We start from the raw sequence: 23,481 nt of genomic DNA on the forward strand, positions 1-23,481 counted from the left end.
AAGGCATTAGGATGGAGAACATCTTCAACTTGTATAGGCAAAACTGACATAATCCACTTGTCTTTGTTTGCCTAACTGGAAACACAGAAACAATGTCATTCCATGTTGGATGTTTTAATAATTGCTCTATAATATAAACAAACCTTCCGAAATTTGAGAGCATATGAATCAGACGTTGTATCAAAAAAGGAAACCACAAATCAAATCCTGCAGTCTGTTCTCCAATACATTGCACACTAGACAGTAAAAACAGGCTAGTACTTTTTTTCACTGTTTACTTAAAATTACACACATGTATTCTAGTACGTTTAGAGGTTTTCAGAATAAATCTAAACTCTTTAGGACAAAAGGTAAACTAACAAGTTTGTAGACCACTCCCATCTTGCCTCCAACTTCTTTTTTTTCTAGACCATCCAAACACAGAAGTAGAGTTAACATTGTTTTCAGCTCAAAGAAATAAATGGGAGTCCATTTTAAGATACTTAACCAAAGTAACTTTACAAAGTTTATTAAAAAAAGGCACAATGTTAATAGTCTGAGTTTCAATGACTAATTCTTAAGAGGTTGAGAAATCTAAAGAAGGATCCACAATCCTAATTAATTGAAAGCTTGTTTAAAGAACCCCAAAACAGCTATTGGCATGTTTCAGAGTGCTTGACACTTGACAATGATACATATGAAATACATTTGTTGGTGAAGGTAAGCAAGACATTTCATTAGTTTAATGATTACAGTCAAAGAATCTCATCTACAATATAGTAACTTTTCCATCAATAACACACTTGCATGTTTTAACATTTTAATCCAGGAAAAAAATAGAGTAATGGGGCAAACTGGTTTACCAATGATTTTCATAATTAAAAAAAAAAAATCCATTTAAAGCTCTTTGTCATCAACTTCCTAAAATAAACATGTACATGTTCTCTTTAAAATGAGTTCTCATTAGATACATTAATATTTGAATGCACAGAGATTTGCAGGTTTTGGCAGGAAAAAAGTCTGCGCTAGTCCAAATGATAACCTTATGTAAAAAGGTTCATTTGTTTACTATATGAATTACTGTAATTCTCCAGATTCTCACCTATGCACTTACCAGATGCACTTTTAAGTAAAATTGTCACATAGTGTTTTGTAAAATTGCACAAAAACTGAAGTTATATTACAAACAAAATCTCCTTGGTACAGCTGGTCAAACTATTCATTGTAACCAGTATTAGTTACAAACCTAAGCCCCAGTCCTTCAATTGACAGCATATAAGCAGACTGCTGTGCTTGAATGGAGCACCACTGACTTTCCTGGGGCTCCCTACAAGTACAGCAGCACCTGTGTGCTATTAGCTGCAGGACTGAGGCTTTTTTCTGCTGTCAGTCCTTCATGAACCCAACAGAGGTCCTCGAATGCGTTTGTTATTCCCAAGCATTTGCTGAATCGTGTGGAGAGTAATTTTTAGGAACTCAGTTCAGAGTAGGATGACCAGATGTCCCATTTTTAAAGGGACAGTCCCATTTTTGGGGACTTTTTCTTATATAGGTGCCTATTACCCCCCCCACCCCCTGTCCCATTTTTTCACAGTTGCTATCTGGTCACCCTAGTTTAGAGTGCTCTTGATTATCCACGTTGCAGACTGTTTCTGCTTTCTGACTGGATGACAAAACCTTTCAAAACTGAAAGTATATATAATGGCCTTCTGTTAAAACTTTCAGGTGAGCAGTCATGGAAATCTCCGTCAGTCCCAAATTGCATACAAATTAATTCTTGGCAGCTGTTTGAATTCTCACGAACACCAGAAAGACACACCCAGCCAAATGAAAAGCAGCCAATGTAGGGTTCTGATTTGTAAGTCAGGCTTTTCCTTTTTTGATCAACTCTATTTTAGTTAATCGGTATAAAAAGCAACTTTGAGACTCTGGGGGATGCTCTGAAGCACCTTGGGGCTTTCTGGATCTGTACCAGACAGACATAGTGAAGAAAAACGATAAAAAGAAACACTTTTTTTTCCTTAGAGGACAGATATAAGTACTTCCTTCCTGCTAAGCTGACCCATGCAGCTGCACAGATAACACCATTGTCAAATACACACACACACACACTCATTTGGTCAAATATTTCAGATGACATGGCTACTTTTTTAAGCTAACAGTTTGCATTCAGGTGCCCACAAAATGTAACATTTACTAGAATTTTTTTTTTTTTTAAACTTCACTTTCAAGTGAACTGTGCGGGTATTTTCACTAGTACGATCACCCAATTTAGGGTGAGTATACGCAGCACACAGCAGCGAGCCTCTCAATTCAGGTTAACAGAGTTGGGCTCCTGGGACTTGCGCTGCCGCACTAAAAATAGCTAGGTAGACGTCGCAGCGTGGGCTGGAGCTCCTGCTGTGGAGCCCACCCACTTCTCTAAGCTTCAGAGCCCGCCCACTAGCCTGGGCTGCAACTTCAAAGCACAGCCTCCAGCACTATTTTTAAGAGCACTAGCGTGAGCCTTGCTAGCCCAAGTCTGTCAGCCCAGAGTGGGAGGCTCCCTGTTGTGGGTGCTGTAGATGTACCCATACAATGGTACAATGTTAGAGCTGCGTCTAAGTAATGGTACATTAACAGATCTACTGATGTTTTTTTTTTTTTAAGGGGTAAGGAAAAGGGGCTAGCCAGAATAGTAGTCAGTTCAGATATACACCAGCGATAGTTCTTGCCACAAGAGCAGAGTTGAGAATTAAAAGGCACAAGTTGTTTCAGACCATCACTATTTTAAGGCCAATTGTCAGTGGGCAACACTGCGCTTCACAGGGCTAACCACAGAAAAACGCTCAGGTATTTGAAAACATCCCTCCCATCCTTTCCGAGGATATTTCAACAGGACTACATTTTTTTTTCATGCAATTTTGAAACTCAAGCCCCTGCTGTTTACATTGTGGTTTTTTTTCAGGCAGATATGCAGGTTTTCTATCCAGTTTTGCTCATCTTTTCTTCACCTTGAGTTTCCCTGAATTATTTCTGCAGAAGTGTTCGCTGAACTGAAAAAAAGAAAAAAGAAAAAGAAACAAATATACAACCAAAATAACCAAATCAAGCTTAGTACAATTCTCTATCAATATATGAGAATCCGACTTGTAGAACAGCGCTTCTTTTAAAAGTGTGAACACTCTAATCTTAGCAAATAAATGGGCATTTGATATTGTGGGGTGGGCGGAGGCCCGATCTGTCTGTAAGCAGAATTCTGCTTGCAAAAAAAGGGGTGGCTGCATGTTTTTGCACCCACGAGTAACTTGAAGACATACATTTTAGTGACATATATGGCTACCTAATTTACATCTGCAGTCAAATATTCAGACATACAACTTCTAAGAACTGCCCCTTCAATTCACTGTGGATGCAACAAAAAAGGGATACTTTTGCAGGCACAAATTGTGTCTACAAGAGTGATTTTGGGTCATGGGAAGTTTAGCCTTATCTATGCAATATACAGTTATAGTAAACTCAGACTGGAATGTAACATGCTTGCATATGCATCTAGGAGAAAATGGTTAGATTTCAATGTATACAAAAAATTTTGGTTTTGTGGGGTTTTATTAAACCCCTAAAAAAAAAAAATCACTAATTGTATAACAATTGTGGTAAATCACAACTAAGTCCAGGAATCCTAAATTAAGTTTAAACTTTCAACCTACTCTGTCTATAACTCATATATGAAGCTGAATTTTGCAGAGCTCTTACAGTATTATATTTATCTATATTACAATGGTAACCTAATCCAGGACCTTATAAAGGTATATTTCACTATGGGGAAAGGGATAGGATACAGTGTTAAACTAAAATCTAATGAATATCTAGACATTTTAAATCTGCTCTTCTCTTGAGCTAATATAACCAGATTAACTTTACAAGAACTAGAATTAATATCTGTATTTAAACTATTTGTCTGAATATCTCAGGTTTGAGGTGAATATTCAGAACTATCTGCACTCTCGACTTCAGGAAGCAGTTGGAGAGAAAGGTACTTGCTTTATAGTTTTATAAAATAATTGATAATATATTACAGAAAAGTTTATACAAGAGATCTTGAACCAGCTAACAAGTCTGTGGGGACAAACTGACTGCATTGAAGTAATAAGGCAGGTAACTCTTTGCTCAGATTTAAAAGGTAGAAAAGGTTCTGCTCTGACGCTGGTTTTAAACTAAGCACACAGGAGGACATATAGTTACTCATAACCTACACTCTTGTGAGAGGCTCAACTTTATTTTGTTAAACATATCGTACATTCAGAAGCCTCTCCAAAACTTCAGTGCCTTGCTGAGTACTCCCATTCATCCCTTCATTAGCCAGTCAGAAGGGGTGAAACTGACACAAGCCAAGTTTGTTTTCTGGCTGTCACCTATAACACTTCAACAATTCCCGTATCCAAATTTGTCTATGGCTTCCTAGAGCCAGGTTTCCTACTCTGGCAATACATCATCAATTTCCCTAGCCAATCATTTTAAACAGCCATGTCTGCATTGCACTATGGAGTTGGAGCTAATTGAAAAAACTCCTAGCAGTCATGATCAGACAAAAAAAAAAAAAAAAAAAAAAAGAGTTTGCTATTTTATGCTTCTCTTTTATAAAAGATTCTTTGTGGTGCACAACAGTATGCTAGTCAGTTTAATTTTCCCTGCCTCCAGCTTGCTTTTATGTAACTGCATCTTTGTTCAAATACCGTTAACCTTTTATTAATGCCAACTCTGGCAGAGCTTTATTGGTCTAGTGTCACACAGCACAGCTATGGCTCCAGTCAGACTCCCAGCACATCCCACTAAACACACCAGCCAGCTACCATTCCATATCATTTTTCAAATAATTGATTTAAAGTAGCAGCTTTGTGTTCTTTTGGTTCACAATTATACCCATTTACATTCCCACTACTTCCTTACACATTTTAATATTTCACCATAAAGAAAAAATGCAAAAAAAAGTGTTATTAATTTGCTTTAGTTCCACATTTTTACCATCTAATATAAATGAAACTCAATTTGAAACTTGTTTCGGTCCAAAATTAGTTTCTCTTGCAGTTATAAACACTTGGCTACAAGAATGTATAGTGCAAGTGATAAGTCTCTCTAGGAGATTATTTCTGTGATGCAAGTCCACAGAGATTCCTGCCAAAAATTTTGCTCTTCCCTCCAGATCCTTTTCTTACCAGGTGGCTCTGCATGTGCTCCTTGCTGACTTTCCATATTAACATTCTCTTGATCTCCTGAGATACAAACACAAACATTGTAAGACATCAGGCATTTGTATTACCTGCATTTCCCTAAGACTGGTAATAGCAGAAACAAGAGCAAACATGAGAGAGGCTGGGAATGCTCTGTAGCAAAGCAACTTAAAAAGGTAAGGCCTGTGAAACCACTGATGGATGGGTATAGCCTCCTTACACTGACTAGGCGGCAAAGTGATCATCCTCTGGAGAAGCTTCTCTAGATGATGGCCACTGGAAGCATAGGGTACGTAATTCAGAGCTCCTACAATAGCCTAGACCAGGGATCGGCAACCTTTGGCACGCAGCCCGTCAGGGAAAGCCGCTGGCAGGCCAGGACGGTTTGTTTACCTGCAGCATCCGCAGGTTCGGCCGATCGCAGCTCCCACTGGCCGCGGTTCACCTTTCCAGGCTAATGGGGGCTGTGGGAAGTGGCACGGGCCAAGGGATGTGCTGGCCACCCCTTTCCGCAGCCCCCATTGGCCTGGAACGGTGAACCCCGGCCAGTGGGAGCTGAGGTCGGCTGAAACTGTGGATGCTGCAGGTAAACAAACCGTTCCGGCCCGCCAGCGGATTTCCCTGATGGGCTGCAGGCCAAAGGTTGCTGATCCCTGGCCTAGACAACTAAAAGAAAGAAGAATGCCACCAAGAGCAAATGAAGCATTAAGTTGCATCCAGTAAACATGTTACTGCCCTTGCAAGTTATTTGGGGGAAAGTTTTGTGCTGTGTGACATTTCACGTAGTGGTCCTGGCCTTCATATCTTTGGTTTAGGAAGACAGTGGGGGAGAAGAGAGGAATAGAAACCAATGGTGGGAAGATGAATATCTCAAAAAGGAATAAACTCTCCTGTGCTGTTATTAGAAGCCTAATGTGTGGGAAACAACTGTGTACTTAGTCTTCATAATTCACAAAGTGTGGGTTAGCCTGGGCCCACTAGTGACATTACAGAGCCAAGATAGTGACTCTATTGTTAAAGTTGCAAGGCAGTTTCCACTGTAAACATTCCGCTTCCCACTCCCCATTTCCTCTAATTTTTTTATTTCCCCTCCAAAAGTGTTGCTTAAACTCTCTCATACTTGCTCTTTGGCAAGCAGAGATTTTTTGGAAACATTTGAGAGTCCTCAGTCCAGCTTTTTCTGAGCTATGGGATTGGGGGAGGGGGGAAGTACCCTCCTATATCTTTTTTTTTTTTAAATCTATTTTTTTTGCCAAAGCATCTCTCAAACAGCTTAGTTTTAAGCCTCACTTAAAATATATTATTCCTTCATGATGACTGCTAATGCATTGGGCCACTAAGACTGGCTGATACGTTTTATATTCATTACTAAATTCCATATAATCTTTCTAATTAAGAGCCTCAACAGATCACAAAGGAAAAAAAACTAGTTAAAATCTTACCACTTGCTTTGAAACAGAGTTTCTTCTTCTGGTAAGCAATGAAGCTAGATACTGCTCCAACAACTGCTACAGCCACAGCACTTATAATTCCAGGTATCACTCCCTGAGAGGCTATAAACAAGACATTTTTTTTTCTAGATATAAATGAGGACAGACTTGGATTCTTTCTCAAAAGATATACAAACTCTGAATGTTTCGAAACAGCACTAACACTTGAAGTAATCTTAGACATTGATTCTGCCTTCTTTTCATGAATTTTGAAGAGTCAAGCATAGATTTAGAACAGTTAATTTTTCAAGTAGTACATATTATTAAGCAGCATGAGAGCATTCCATTATGGTGATTGGCATGGTATGAAGTATATTCATACAAAAATGAGTGGGCACTATGAAGTCTGGATCTAAACCTTGTGAAATGCTGTGTGCAAGGTTCACATTTTCTACTCTAATAACTCACAGTTTTTGACCCATCAGAAGCGAAGTATTTAAAAAAAGGTGACAGGAACAAAGCTGTTTGAAATAAAAATGCTAGATTTTGTATAATATTTTGAAGCTGAAAAGCACTGTCAGTGCTTATTGGCACTATTAAAATTCTAAACCTGCAGGCAATAAAAGGAATGCCTAATGTTAGATGTTTAACTTTTTAAAGATGATGTACAGATACAATAGATATATGAAAATCCATGCATTTACCTGCCGCATCTCCTCCACTCTTGGGATTGGTATCACCTTCTCCTGTAAGAACAAATAATTTCATTACTAGAAGAATCTTTTGTAGAGAACAGTCTTATCACAATGAGAATCCGCGCTCTGTGTCAATGCATCATGCAAAATGACCCACTATCTCCGGATGCTACATTAACAAAGTCAATACAATGGAAACAGACTTCAAGTTTAAATAATGAAGAAATTACACAAAATATGTTAAAAGAATACTCAGGTTGCAAAGTCAAGCATTCAAAAATAGGAAATGCCAGACCTAGGGTTGCCTGTGCAAACTTAATTCAGTCCCATTGGGTGTATTTATTGTGATACACTCTTTAATTACATGATCACAGACCCTTTTTTTCTAATGGACCCTGTACCAAATGCATAGGATGGATGGTTCCCAGGGAATGAGTAGCTAATTCAATATTTTATCTTATTCTCATGGTTCAATAGAGAGTCCCAAGGCCTAATTTACTGCACACCATTAAAACTCTGCTTTAAATACAAAATTATTAGATTTCCTCATGGGGTTTTCTATGGTGATTATCACCAAATTATCTAAGTGTTTTACAAACGTTAACTTAGTTTCACAACTGCTCTGTGTGGTAAGGTAGCATTAGCATCTTCATTGTACAGATGGGAAACTGAGGCTCAGAGATTAAGGATACTAATGTTGAGTGCCAGAGTATTTAGCATTATATAGCACTCTCTGTGCTCAAAGCTCCACAGCTCCCACTAACTTCAGTTGCAGCTGTAAGTGCTCAGCACCTCTCCAAGTCAGGCCCCGGGGTCTTAAGCTGGGAATCTCAGAAATGAATACAATTAGTGGCCACCTGTGAAAAGTGTGGTTTAACTCTGTGGCAGAGGCAGCAATAGAATCCAGTTCTCCTTTCCAGCATTCAACTGCCTTAACCATAGGGGACTTTTCTTTCCGTTCTTGCAGTCCCCTGCCTCATTCACTACACACCTTCCAACTTCTGCAACAAGTGAGGCAGGGGTGCTATAAGTAACAGCCTTACTCATTAGAAACTCTGATTCATTCCCAGAGTGCCACCTGTCCTCTGCACTGAATGATGCAGGGATCCTATGTGATCGTGCAATTGAAGTCTATCACAGTGCACAGGCAACCTTGGTTCTGGTATTTCTTAACTTTTAAATGGTTGACTTTGCAACCTTAATATTCTTTTAACATGGTTGTGTGTATAATTTCCTAGGCATTTGAAAAGCAAGCAGAAATGTGAATTCCATCAGGTGACGCCACAGAGGCTGGAACCTTTAAATCCACCACACGGACCTCTGCCATTTGAGCTAATGGAGTACTGGTAGCAGTAGTAAGTTGCCATCCTCTCTTTGGATGAATCATCAGATGGTGAGGAGACACTCTTTGTCAGTGCATTTCACAGATACCTTCTGACAGCTGGGAATGCTGACACTGAGGAATCTCAGGTGCTGAAGGTATGTGCTCTAGTGGGCACAGACCCTTCTGCCCCACCCTCTCTAACATGTCCCAGTCCTGTCTCTTCCCCACACCTGACTTCTCCTCCTACCCTCAAGTTCCTAGTCTCCATAGCTTGTTGTCCCAATCTATTCTTTCCCACCCCCACTCCAGCTCTTGTCCCCTCTGTTCAAGTCAGGTGGCTTCGTCATCCTTGCTGCCTGGTGCCAGCACAGAAAGGATAGGAGAGAGTCTCCCTGTTCTCCGTTCTGATACCTGGCAAATGGTCTGTGATCACGTAATTAAAGAGTGTTTCACAATACAAAGCAGCATGTAGCAATTGGGAGCAGTAATCACAGGGAAAGTCCTGCTCACCTGCTGAAGACCTTGGCTGGTGCATGTTCTGTGCAGACGGGATTCTCAAGAAAATTTAACTGAGTGTTTGCAAACAGATTTTTCAAAGGTTTATAACTTGGCCAAATACCAGTGCGCTTTTTCCCCATGGGAACAGCAAGATGCACATTACTGGCACCAGGGATATTCCTATGCCAAATTTCAAGTCTCCGTTCCAAAGTAAGGCACTAGAGCTTCTCAACAGAATGGCTGGGGGATTTTTTTCCCAAAAGCACCTAAGTCCTATTTTCAGAAGAGACTTAGGCTTTTAGTAACCTAAATCTCACTGAAAGTCAATAGGACGTAAGCTCCTAAGTCACTAGACATGGTGCTGAGGTGCATTTGGAAATTTTACCCACTGCGAATGCTGAAACAAGTACCACTTTCACATCATTGTAGTTTTAAACCTATTGTTTAGGATTCCTGAATCAATTCCACTCCCTTGGATCACCAATTTTTCTGAATGAACAAAGTACATAATGGTTAAATTGGAAGATATCAATGCCCGTGCCTCAAAGAGACCAGGACAAAATCTAGCATTCCTAACTCATTTTAACCAGCTTGTGACACACAAGTCTTAGGCAAAAACTAGATAGCAGTGGGTTTTACTGTGAAGTGTTGGACATAATCTTACCCCTTTTTTCTGGTGGAAGTTTACCATCAACTAAGTCTTCATCCTTAAAGCTGCCTGTAAGAGTAAATAAAATGGTTATCCTTCCTTTTTAAGTGTTTATAACTGATATTGACTCTTCCTTTAAACTACCATGACATGTTCATCCTTGATCTCTTAACCCCTTTTTAGCTTCTATAAGCTGATAGGAAACTTGAGCCATCTGAAAAATAACTATTGGAACACGTGTTTATTCATGACATGCTGAAAACTATGTTTTACTTCATACATGACAAAATCCAAGGTTTAAGGCAGACTCTTAAGAACAAACTTAGTGCAATGCCATAACTACTCTCCACCACTGGTTTGTCTCTCACCCACAAAGGTCTATTAAAAATTCAGCTAGTTTATTTGTAATTTCCATAGAGCAGATTCCATATTAACACAAAGTAGAGCAAACTCCAGGTTAACACAAAGTAGATTCAAAATGTGCATATGAGATACTAAAAACAACCTTTCTACCAATTAGCAAGTTTGGTTGGAACAGCACTAGGACTTGCAGTTCCCATTGACTTGAATGAAATCTGTGGGAGCTCATCTTGTCAAGGTGGGGAGAGGATAAATCAGATCACTTATTTAGGTGCTTTGCTTTAGGCACTCAAATGCAAATATTGACCTATGCACACCTTTTCTCTTTTTTAAAAATGAAAACAAAGGAAACTGACTCTCTGCCATCTATTACCTTGCATGATTTGTTTGCAAAATCAAGCATCAAGCATTTTCTCTTAGTTCTCAACTGTTCTTTCATCACGTCTAAGTTAATCAAGTTCATTATTTGCATAGTCAGAAGTAAATGCCTTGATGTACCAAATCATTTAAAGATGAATGGTTCATTTGAAAAGAAAAGTCAATAGAATGGTCTGAGTATGATGGCTGACAAATGCTATTTAAAACATTTACAAAATTCTTACCACCAGTATTGTCCTTGCTTCCAGGCTGAGGTTTTGGGTGGTCATCTATTGACAAATATTGTTAGGGGGAAAAAGAGTTAAAATTGCAAATGAGTAAAGTGCAGAAACAAGCTGAATAATCTATACCCACCTTTCCCATGTTTCTCTGTCTTCCTCCCCTCACCCCCCAAAAGCCCCTCCATAACTTATGTTTACTAATATTATGGCAGCTGACTTCATCCACTGTGTTCAAGATTGTAAATAAGAATCTCTTGAGAACCCTTCTATTTCCAACAATCACACCTCATTTCGATTTGTGTGTCTGAAGTTTAGGGCCTGCTCCCGCTCCCACTGAAGTCAATAGTAAAACTCCCATTGAATAGAATGGGGAGCAGGCCTGGGCACTAACGTGGAATTTTTAAAACTAGGTAGCTAGCATCAAGTATGCATCAACTTTAAGACTATGGAACTGAATTTATTTCAGACTGCCAGCTTTGTAGGTCTCAGTCTCAAAAAAAAAAAAAATCAATACATGTGAAGAAGAAAATCGGTTCATTTTGAGTTAATTCTAGTTATGAACATTTAAAATTAGCAAGACCCCAAGACAACCTCATCTCATTTTATTTATATATACACACAGCAATAAATGCACATGGAAGTGTGTACTATGCATACAACTTACACACACAGTTGATTCTACAAACATGCAATTAACTAATAAAGGCCACCAGTTCATCTGTTCTGACTGGCAATTCTACAAAAATGAAGACCTTTTTTTTCCATTTACAAGAAACAGGAAAAGAAAAAAAGGAAACAAATAAACATGGTGATTTACTTTGCCACTCCAATGCCCTAAAATATCATGAAATTTGAACAGTAAGGTTGAACATTTTGATGTACTGATAATTAAAGATTTAAAGTCACAAGTGTATCCAATGTCCTAGAAAACCATGATTATAACCTGAGCAACTTTTCACATAAAGAGCCTGCATCCTAACCAGGCAATAACTTTACAGATTTCAAAACTTGCATATAATTGACCAAGATCCTTCTAACAGAGGCATTCATGGCCTTTTATAATACCATGCCTCTTCTATGACTAAATGAACTAAAGGACCAAACATTGTTACAGTTCTGGAATTCTGTGCCCTTTGTTAGTTCCCACAGACAAGCTTCCCCCTTCCCAACAGTTGCCAGTAATGCTGAAGCACAGCAATGCTAGTGTGATACCACTTTTACGGGTGTTGTTCAGCAATTTAAAGAGTTAACAGACACTACCTGCCAAATTATGTTCCACTTCACTAGTGAGAGAGTGGCAAGGATATTGCAGTTTGCTCATGTGACTTAGCTGAAATACATTAAAGACTTTGCAAAGAGATTATCCCAGAGGAAAGGAAAAGGCTCCCTTTCTGACAACAGACTCCCACTTCCTGTCATAAAGAGCATATTATCCCTCCTCCCCCTTCTTTCTAGGGAGTGATTGGAAAGGTAATATTTTCAAATTACAACGACTTCTAGGAATGGTATATTAGTCAATTAGTGCTATCTAGTGAAAATAAGGTGATGAAACATCCCCAAAGCCAACTAATCAAAAAAGACATTTGGAAAAACAAAAAAACCCAAAGCCATTAATGCACTCAAACGAGGCCTCTAACTCAACAGCAGAAACTCATGGATCCTCAATACCAAATTCTACTACATCAATTTCTGTGCGTGGCACTGACCTCACTTTAATCAAATCCCTCTTGATATTCACTTCTTCCAGTAGTCCTACAAGCTCTAACTCACCTCAATCTAATGCCATCATCACCCCTATTTTAAAAAGCCATGAAGTTGTTCCTTGGATATCTTTTAGACCTGATCTTGCAATGAGCTCTGCCCAGGCAACCCCCAGGGCCCACTGCAGGACACTCTAATTATGAAGGCTTCAGTATACAAAATATACAGGTTAACATTCCATGGTTCTACTTAGTAGGATTCCCTACTTACCTCTGAGGATCCCCCTTCCATTTAGCAAAATGGGATGAGCAGGGTGGTCACCGCCACAAGGTTTGCCCGCAACCCAGGTAGTAGGCTCTAACAACTCAGAATAATAATACCCAGCTCTTATATAGCATTTTTCATGAGAAGATCTCAAAGTGCTTAGCAAGCTCGCAGCTTCCCCATCTGTAGAATGGGGATAATGACACAGATGTCCTTTGCAAGGCACTTTTGAGGTCTACTGATGACAAGTGATATACAAGAGCTACATATTTATTATGCATTGTTATAGTCTAATTCATGGGTTGCGAGCAAATCTTAGGGCTGTGACCATCCTGCTCGTCCCATTTTGCTAGCTAGTACAAAACCCCAATGAGGCTGCATGTGCATTTGTTTTTAAGAGACTGCTTTTAATGGAGTTTTTTTTAATTCACTGATAAATCTAAATGCACATTCTGAAGGCTCTAATTATTGTTTTCCTGATTATGGACTAGATCATGACTAACATCTAGTCCTGAGCAAGGGACAGCGTGTTGTTGCACTGCCCCCAAAGAAGCAAAAGAGGGAGATTGTGACTCAGTCTCAGTATCCGTCCTCCTGGTTTCCCCCCTTGACTCCAGGGAGGCAGTAACTGCACTGTATTTGTTGCAGCATATATCCCCAGCACAGCTATGCCACCAAGCAGATTGAGAGGGTGAAGCCTATGTTCTGCCCCTCTCACCCACCTTTGTTAGGGGGGAGAAGTAGTAGCTCTGTGTAGCCTGCTTTCCCTATTAACTGCAAAGCATGTAGCCAGCAAAAGGGTGCTAGGGTGTCCTTATGCTCTTATTCCACCATGCTAGTTAAGACACAATTTAACCCTGAGATATAGTAAAATACAATTTCAATGTGGTGGTTCAGCAAATGTCAGAGACAAATGCGTTCCCTGCAGACTGAGGTATGTATGACATCACCAAAAGATTTGCTAGCCAATAACTCAGTTTTGCCATGCCACTGCCTAAAGCCTAAAAAAGTCATTATTACAGTAACTCCTCGCTTAACGTGTAATTATGTTCCTGAAAAATGCTACTTTTAAGTGAAACGATGTTAAGCGAAACCAATTTCCCCATAAGAATTAATGTAAATGGGGGGGTTAGGTTTCAGGGAAAAATTTGTCATATATATATTTATACACTCACACACACACACACACACACACAGTGTAAGTTTTAAACAAACAATTTAATACTGTACACCGCAATGATGATTGTGAAGCTTGGTTGAGGTGGTGGAGTCAGAGGGTGGGATATTTCCCAGGGAATGCCTTACTGCTAAATGATGAACTAGCACTCGGCTGAGCCCTCAAGGGTTAAAACATTATTGTTAATGTAGCCTCACACTCTACAAGGCAGCACAAATGGAGGGAGGAGACATAATAGACGCATGGCAATGCCCGCAAACATTGCCTGCGGAAACGGAACATGATGATGAACCCACGCTATCCCACTGGAGCGCACCACTCCCTCTACTTTCCAAAGTGCTGGGGGGTGCATGTGTGTGTGAGTGAGAGAGAGAGACAGACAGACAGACAGACAGAGACACATACCGTGTGTGTGTGTGTGTGTGTGCGCGTGTGTGAGAGAGAGAGAGTGAGACACACATTGCACCTTTAAGTATGTTGACACCACTCTAAGTACACTGCCTTTTTAAGTAGATCAGCAAGTTGAGACAGCAGTTCCCTCTGTCCTGAGCCCTGTAGTGTCCCCCATCCCTGCTTTGTGGAGATGGGGTACAGGAGTGGGTGAAGGGGGACTCCCTGACATTAGCCCCCCTCTTTCCCCCCACTCCCTGCACAGCAAGCAGGAGGCTCCTGGGAGCAGCTCCAAGACAGAGGGCGGGAGCAGCACATGGAAGTGGGGGGTGGGACACCTGAACTGCCCGGCAACTGATCGTCTGCTGGGCGGCTGCCACACAGGGAACTTAGGGAAGCTGATGGGGGGTTTCTGGTCCATCCTGGTTCCAAGCCCCCACCAGCTAGCTCCAATGGGCTGCTCTTCCTGCAAGCAGTGGACAAAGCAGGCGGCTGCCAAACATGATAAGGGAGCATTGCGCAACTTTAAACGAGCATGTTCTTTAATAGATCAGAGATGTAACAACGAAACAATATTAACCGGGACAACGTTAAGTGAGGAGTCACTGTATTATTAAAGACAGCTTGGTTCTATTATTTGATCCTCAGCTTGTCCCCAAAGAGGCCTGAAATGTGCACTTTAAAAAAAAAAGACACACTGGGATAATTTATCTCAGATATACAGCAATGTGTAACCATGATTCTTTGTCAGTAACTGCACATCTAAAATCACAATAAAGCATTTACTGTAAGATGCATTATGTGCCAACTTAATCACTACTCACCCAACTCCGGCTTTTTGGTAGCTGAACCAGGCTTCTTTGTAGGCTCTGGTATGTCAAGGACATAGACGTTAATACAAATTGAAACGTTGCTGATGAATACATTGCACAAAGATACTTAGAGAACAAGTTTAAACAGACTTCCTTTTAAAATAAGTGAAAATATTAGACCAATAATTTTTCAAGTCTTCTACAGTTGTATGAGTTGCCCTTAAACATCGAAGTATTGCCACCAGACCACTTCTATGTGGTCCAGGTTCTGGTACACTCTTAGTCATACTAACTAGCACCTTATACCTTAAATTGTGCCAGAGAAGTTAATACAGCTACTCATGGAGAAAGGTGTTACGCATGTTCAGTATGGATGTCAGAATCTGCTCCTAAGTGTTTAAATTATGTTTTAACATTAATGCTAAACACTATATATAGAAAAATCGCACAAGAAGGGATTTTTGCAAGAACATATTACTTACCGGGGCCTAATGCATCTTCTAAGTTAAAGTCGTCTTCACCTATCAACACACACACACACAAAAAAGCCAGAAATTAGCAGCAGAATGAGGAGAGATCTTTCTCACTCTGAAATACACCATTCTGATCCTGGTCAATGTTGCCCCACATGCAGCTAAAATAGAGGGAGTTTCTCAGTACTGTGGGCAGGAAGCAAAAGTGCTTCCCCCCAAACACTCCTTTAGAAGAGAAGGGATATGGGATTATTATAAGGGCCCTATCTGCAGACAATCTTAGTAAGGTCAGACAGTCTTCCATGGAGTAAATGCATTCTTCCCCATGAGGGGCAGACACCCCATCACTGGCAGAAAAGGGTTTAAAGTCAACCTAGGGAAGTTGTGCCAGAGGCAGCCAATCAGAAAAGGGCTGAAGGGAGCAGCCCATCAGTGCCAAGCAGGCCCAGATTAAAAGGGAGCTGCAGGGCAGAGGAGGGCAGTTCTCTGCTGGGAGCCCTGGGAGGAAGGACTGTGTCTCTGGAGGGCTGAGAGAACTGCCAGCATCCTGGACAGAGCAGTGCTGTGAGCAGAGACTGGGGGAGCGAGAGACAACTCCGGTGTTTGTAACTCTGAAGTTCTACTGTAGTAGTGTAGCCGCGGTAGCACAGACAGCAGCAAGGAGTGGCATAGGCTAGCTGCCCTGGACCCTGGGAGTATGTACTTGGCGCACCACTCCCTGCTGCCGTGCTATCGCAGCTAGGCTACTATTTTTAGCATGCTAGCTTGATGAGAGCTAGCACGAGTATGTCTATGCAAGCTGGAAATCACACCCCCAGCTCCTAGTGCAGACGTAGCCTTAGAACAGAAGACATTTGAAACAGACAAAAATAGGCCATCTGAAGGGGTGGAAGAAAAAAGCTCTTAATTGTAGTTGCTCTCTGAAGATAACCATCATAATGAATGCACTGGGTTTGTGGCTGGGCTCTTGCACAGCTAAGGCACGTATTCCAAGTTTCCAGAGGGGTGAGAGGCAGAGAGAGGAGAGGATCTTCTCACTACCCACTTTCCTTTACTCCACTCCTGAAAAATGCTATGGGACCTTTTAAACACCCAGCTCATGGAAAAACTACTTCATAGGAATGGGCGTGCACATGAGACATATTGCCAGAATGATTCAGCGGGAACTCACACCACCTTAGAAAGGTATGCAAGATGCATCCATACCATCTTAGGAATTCAGCATAAAAGTAGATCACAAAGGCTGAAGCTTATCCATCTTGCAAAGAGAATCTCTTCCGTTTAGGATCTGCAGATAAACTGGCCTGTTTCCAACGGGCATGCAAAAAGTCAAAATAGCCAGAAAATGGGACCTAACCCAGACAGGCAAAAAACTTAAAACACTTTATGTGAAGCACAAAAAGCATCACATGAGGAATAGTTAAATTAAATCGAGGCTTTGGTGGAGTAAAAGGTATATTTGGAGGGGAGATACCAATTGCAGAGAAGAGGACTATTCACTGGTAGCTCCCTGCCTCCGCCATCACCTGACATTTAACACAAAGGAACTGTTCGTTTGAGCATCTCAGCTCATTGCCTCTGCTGTGGTGCGCCCATGAGGGGGAGACACAGTCTAAGAGAGCCAAGATCCAAAAAAGTACTGTAATGCTAAGGTTTTATCATTTTCACTTGTAAACATCACCCACAAATAAGACTGAAGCCTCTTTTTGACTGCTGGGCATGTATGATATGATCTGGGTAACCACTTAAAGCAGGAAGTCTTAGCTTGTACTGACTGAAGTTACTGAGAGGTCTTCAGATATAGTCCTGTTTAGGGCCAGATTTTCAATAGCTCAGGATCCCCAGATGTCAAACTTTTTTCAAAATGAAAATCTGGCCCCAGTGGTGAATGCACTGCAATAATATAATTCTGAGCTGAGAGTTATGAATGATTGGGATGAGGTTCAGATACTAAGGAGAAGATTGAAAGCTTCTTTCCCAGCACAAATGGAGGAAAAAAAGGTTATTTTATAATTGTCCATGGATAGCATTTCATGGAATTTCCTCTGAAGCAACTAGTACTGGAAACCAGAAGGGATCAAGAATGCATCAATTATGTCTGTCTATGAGAGGCATAATGCAGCATTAGAGCACTTTTTGAAACTGCTGTGCTACCTCCTCTCCATACACACAATATACAAATCCATGAGTTGCAAGTGTTCTCAAGCATATGAGCAGAAAGCTAGGGGGAAAAAACCTAGCCCCTCTAACAGAGCAGAAGCTGCCAGCCTTGATGCCCTGACTGACACAGGCTATGCCAATTGCTGGAGATAGCTGGGAAAATAAATTTAAAAATATAACATCTGAAGCAGTAGGTAGGCAAAAGCTATTTCTGAGCAAATATAAAGCTTTGAAGGGCTGATGAATTGAAGGCCACTGAAGAGGGACAGACATTGAAATGGAACTCTGTTGCTGTGACTCATGGAAGCTTCTTCACTGAACGGGGTGGGAAAGGAAATGACAGCTAGAGCTAGTGGTAACTACATTCCACTGCAGAAGCTGGCACGAGACAACTAATTTAGACTAACACGGCTGCTACTCTGAAACTAATTTAGAGGAGCCCCTGCTTTGGTCGTGAGCAAGAATACAGGCTGAGATTGAGGATTTATTATGATGCATCTCCACAGAGGGTAAAACAGCTTGTCCCAAGCAGGTTGCACAATTCCCTATAGTTATATTTAATACCACTCCTATTCTCCTGTAGCTTTTTTTAAATTTAAATTGAATTTAGTAATTTTGTATTAAGCTACCATGAGTTCAGCTGCTGTTGCTACAGTTTCAAGCTCAATGGCGTGAAAATCACCTCTGGTGTTTTTCTCAAATTTGGAGACTCCAGGAACACACAAAGTCCAAGGATAGTGACCACAAACACAATCACAAGTTTAAAGTCTTATCTGTACTACAAGTTTTATTAAAGCAATAAAGTTACAATTACCCATACATATATAAATCCTACAAAAACCCATGCAATGACTAAGGCTGTAGTCATACTCACATCCTCAAAGATATCCTAGGGTCCTCGATGGACCTCTCAACAGATTATTGTCAATAGAGGGATGGTTCCTGCTAGGGTTTCCGGTGGGAGTCTTTCCACTTTTACCCAACCAGGGAACCTCTTTTATATTGTTATCCTGATCACACTCAACACCTTATGCAGATGCATGAAGGTTTTCCTTATACCCCATGAATATTGGAGTGCCCCATTTTTCATAGGCTGTTTCTGACTTTCGCTTATTCTTATTAGCATCTATGCACAACATGTATGCTGCGGTCACGACAGGACATTCCATGATCTAACAATCCAGTGTCTCATGATCTTGAGCAATACCCTGCAGTGTATTGCAATCTAGTTTTTTATAACATCGAGCACATCTTTTATAGTGATCTTGTGACCTTCCTGGCATAAGATTATTCCTAGATCACCCACTAATGTCAAGCATTCTTAAACCTGGCCTAGTATGACAAAGCTAAAAATTTACAGGTCTCAGCTTATAGGTCTTGTATTCCTGCCATGCTTTACTTATATATCTAACACACATTCATCTCTCCTAAATACACCTCTACCTCAATATAACACTGTCATCGGGAGCCAAAAAAATCTTACCGCATTATAGGTGAAACCGCATTATATCGAACTTGCTTTGATCCGCCGGAGTGCGCAGCCCCGTCCCCCCCAGAGCACTGCTTTACCGTGTTATATCAGAATTCGTGTTATATCGGGTCGTGTTATATTGGGGTAGAGGTGTAATTGTCAGTCTTACACTTCTATTATCCTACAATTTAAATCTATTTAGCATACATTGACTATCTATGAAATAGCATATGAATTAACCATAACGCCAAATAACACAATGATAAATGGATGATAAAATGAACTAATTGGCTAAATTCTATACCCCACCAGTAATTCCATTTTTTCCCCTCCTTCAGTGGACCTATAAGAAGGATGGGAATATCTGCTACCCAGCCATGAGGGACTAGTGCCATGGTAGGTACGTCTGCACATATGCAATTAGTAAAAGCAACACTTTAAAGTATTTTGCACAATTTTATTTTTATTTGAAGTTTAAACCTAGGAACTGCTGTTCTGAGCTCACTGGCATTTGCTTCCAATTCAGTTATTTGCCTCCTGTCAGCATACAGTGAACCAAGACTAAAAACATCTACTGCATATCCCACATTCTGACAGTCTTTTTTTTTTTTTCCCCAAAATAGTGAATGTCACAAACAGCTAGAACCAAAAAAGAAAAACAATTTACTAACAAGCAGCGCAGGAGAAAGTGAAAACTTTTTTATTCCTCTTAAATCTCTGTTCCCTTTATACCTCTGCAAAAACTTCTTTTTTTAAGTTTTAAGCAGAGAAACTTGAATGTGATGATGACTCACTGCAGGAGGAGCAGAACTTGCAGCTGTATTAGTCATCTCATTCTGGGCAGAGTTGTGGGCACCAGTCCTGATCAGGCAAAAACTGTGACAAGATGTTTACAGACGTTGCCAAGCAGCAGCTTATAATTAGCTCTGCAGCAGCATACCATGAAATCTTCAGAACTGAAATCCTGTACTGTAGTTTTCAGTCTGCAACCCTCGTACAAGACTTCACCTATCAAAACTTTGCTCATATATCAAATCTTTACGTTTATTTTCTATTAATTATTTGCACTGTGGTAGCACCTAGGAACTTCAGTCATGAACTGGGACCCTACTGTGCTAGGTACTATACAAAAAGAAGACTGACCCTACCTCAAAGAGCTTAAATTCTAAGTATGAGACAAGGATACAGACAGAATATGAAGTGAAGATTTTCTAAATACAAAAAAGGCAGCTATTTGCTGCATATTCAGTACTGTTGGACTTAGCATGTTTACAGTCAGAAAACATTGGTGACCATGACAGTTAAGCTTCCTCTAGGACCAGTAAAAAAGAGAAACCTACATTTCTTTCATATTGTTCAAGATGTATTTGACTTACCAAGGTTATTTGTTCACATACAAAAGTCTCCCAACAGGCCTTTATGCAAAAAGAATGGTTTCTAGACACCCCTTCCAAGGTAGCAATGACATTTTTTTAAGTGATGGGGTACCTAAACAAGGAGCAAATAAGCAGTTGTCCATTATCACTTTTCAGCTCCTGAAGCTGAATTTCAGAATAGACCATTCCTTCCACTGAACAGAAGTGAAAATGTACACAGGATCCTTTGACAGACGTGAACATCCATTCAAGAGGCCACCTTTCTCCCACACATACCCTAGTTTGAATTTCATGTTTCCACGTGTCTGTGGTGCATGCTGGAACTCAGGGGATGCATCACAAATTACGTCGATCTGCGTTAATACCCATTCAAGACTGGATAGAGAAATTAGGAATTGTGGCACATTTTGTAACAAGAGAAACCTATTCACTGAGGGCTTGCATCACAAACAAAACAAGCTCTGGTGCTGATAATGTGGATGGCTTGACAGAAGCATTTAGTTTAGGAATGAAGAGTTAGAGTGCTTTGAATCACCAGATGAACATCTGAGAGTACATAAGAGTAGGGTAAACAGGAGGTTACAGAATCTGGCACAAGGAGCTCAGCATTTAGTAAGACTAATGACAGCTGTTATCCAGTAACCAAAACCAGTCCTGCTGCGTAGCAACAACAAATCTGGGTGCCACCTCTGAAGCCATTCAGTTGGCAGGATCGGCTCCAGGGTTTTTGCCGCCCCAAGTGGCGGGGGAAAAAAAAAAAAAGCCGCGATCGCAGTTGCGATTGGCGGCACTCTGGCGGCAGCTCCACCGCGCCGCTTTCTTCTTCGGCAAGAATTCTTCCCTCCAAGAGGGACCCGCCGAACAGCCCGACATGCCGCTCCTTCCCCTTGGCCGCCCCAAGCACCTGCTTGCTGGGCTGGTGCCTGGAGCCAGCCCTGTCAGTTGGGCTGGGTAGATTAAGGCCCAAAATCCAGTGTCCAACCTTCAAATCACTACCCAAATGCCAGAACTAATTCTATACCACAGTTTAGTTCCACAAGGTTAGGGTCAGTAAGGACATAGGTTCAGAACTGAGGTGACTATTTTCCCCTAGGGACCTCAGTATGGTCTCAGAGCACACAGTCAGCTAGCATAGGGTTAAAATGTTTGCCATGTTTGTTTCTAGGAAAGTTATTCCTCCCAAAGGTGAGCTTATCACACTTGATTCTATTCTACATAAATTCTTATACTCAGTGAAGGCTTGGGGTTGACGCTACTGTATAATGTACTCATTGCCATGGCATCTGAGCACCTGACACAATCAGGACATTCTCAACGGCAAAACATCTCATTTGCTTACTGAAACGGACAACTTTTAATAAAGCTTTTCAAAGCTTAAGGAATGTATTTTTCACAATGGCCTCACCCCAGTTTCTTTTTGTGTGAACACAAAACTGCAGACACAAAGTGCACTTTGCAGATGCAAACATGAGTGTGTACACTTTACATAGCAGGGTGGATAAAAATCAATGATTTTTTTTATTTAAATTGAATTTTTTTGATAAAATGCTTTTTGAGTAAAAACCTATCTAGAGATAGCTTTAATTAAGATACCTTTGAGCTATAATGTATCTCATCATGGAATAGGGATTATAAATTCTAATTCTATAGTATGAGACAATATATTCATGTAATATTTAAGAAAAGTTTTGTAAATGAGTTCCACTAGTTCATGGATTAGGAACCCAATTTTATGGGGTTCCAAGGGCTTCTGTATAGATTATTTAGGTTAATCTTTCTATCTACCCAATGGGACTCAATGCTCAGTCTAGAACAGGGATCGGCAACGTTTGGCAAGTGGCTCGACAGGGTAAGCCCCCTTGTGGGCCGGGAAGGTTTGTTTACTTGCCGCCTCTGCAGGTTCGGCCGATCACAGGTCCCACTTGCCACGGTTCCCCACTCCAGGCCAATGGGGGCTGCGGGAAGCAGCGGCCAGCACATCCCTCGTCCCGCGCCACTTCCCAGGCCAATGGGAGCCGCGATCAGCTGAACCTGCAGACGCCGCAAGTAAACAAACAGGCTCGACCCACCAGGGGGCTTACCCTGGCTAGCTGCGTGCCAAACGTTGCCAATCCCTGGTCTAGAAGATACCATCAGAGGTACTTAGTTTTGCAGTTCTCAAACTGTGGATTGGTGTCTCTAGAGGCAACATGCTTGTTAACAGCAAAAATGTTTTAAATAAATAAATAATATATAAAGGTGATAAATAACAGACCTCAACTCTATTGTCCCTCTGCAATTTGTGTACACAAAGAGTCAATTCCTTACCTCTCTCTAAAAGTGCAAAGTTTCAAAAAGTTCAATGAATAGAAGATTGTTGGGGGTGAAATAGCGCTGAACAAGGAGAAGTCTGGAGATAAATGTGAGAAGTGAGGGACATATGCTTGTTTTGTTAAAATATGATATGTTTGCTGTTGAAGAAAAAAATCCAGAATACTTAACTTTGGTGTTCTATTTAAATAAAACAATTTAAATGTGTCTGGTGATGTTCTCCTCCTAATACAGCATGGCAAGAAAATCCTCCAAATATGAATGATTAACTTGTTGAATTGGAGATAGTTCACCTCCCAATGACTTCATAAATATCTGCTTCAATTACCTTTGGTAAATGAAATAACCAAACAATCATTCATTTTCTGATATAGCTGTAAAACTAATCTGAAAAATTTTCAAAATAAATGTTTAAAAATGTATAATATAGTGTGCACCTTCTAAAAATGAAGCCTACATCTATCTCTGAGTTGTGAAGAATATGTATTAAAGTTATAACAACCAACAAGAATGCACTTTTATGTAGAAAACCATGATTAAAATCGAGTCTTCCTGACTAGTGATTTAAATCACGATTTAAATCAAATCCACCCTGTTACATAG

The 23,481-nt window shown here is 40.6% G+C and overlaps 1 protein-coding gene across 1 annotated transcript in view; it reads right to left on the reverse strand.

Moving 5' to 3' along the window:
• Positions 1 to 261: 261 nt before the first annotated feature.
• LOC117870381 (CD99 antigen-like) overlaps positions 262 to 23,481 on the reverse strand; it is a 34,699-nt gene continuing 11,479 nt past the window's right edge. Inside the window, exons 2-9 of the mRNA XM_034757518.1 lie at positions 15,571 to 15,609; positions 15,101 to 15,145; positions 10,748 to 10,792; positions 9,801 to 9,854; positions 7,324 to 7,365; positions 6,632 to 6,742; positions 5,175 to 5,231; positions 262 to 3,014 (exon numbers count right to left, since the gene is read on the reverse strand). Coding sequence (XP_034613409.1) covers positions 2,989 to 3,014; positions 5,175 to 5,231; positions 6,632 to 6,742; positions 7,324 to 7,365; positions 9,801 to 9,854; positions 10,748 to 10,792; positions 15,101 to 15,145; positions 15,571 to 15,609 — 419 coding nt within the window. The 3' untranslated portion in view covers positions 262 to 2,988. The remainder of the gene's footprint in view (positions 3,015 to 5,174; positions 5,232 to 6,631; positions 6,743 to 7,323; positions 7,366 to 9,800; positions 9,855 to 10,747; positions 10,793 to 15,100; positions 15,146 to 15,570; positions 15,610 to 23,481) is intronic.

This window comes from Trachemys scripta, chromosome 1 (assembly GCF_013100865.1).
Source record: "Trachemys scripta elegans isolate TJP31775 chromosome 1, CAS_Tse_1.0, whole genome shotgun sequence".
In the NCBI taxonomy this organism is placed as follows: domain Eukaryota; kingdom Metazoa; phylum Chordata; order Testudines; family Emydidae; genus Trachemys; species Trachemys scripta.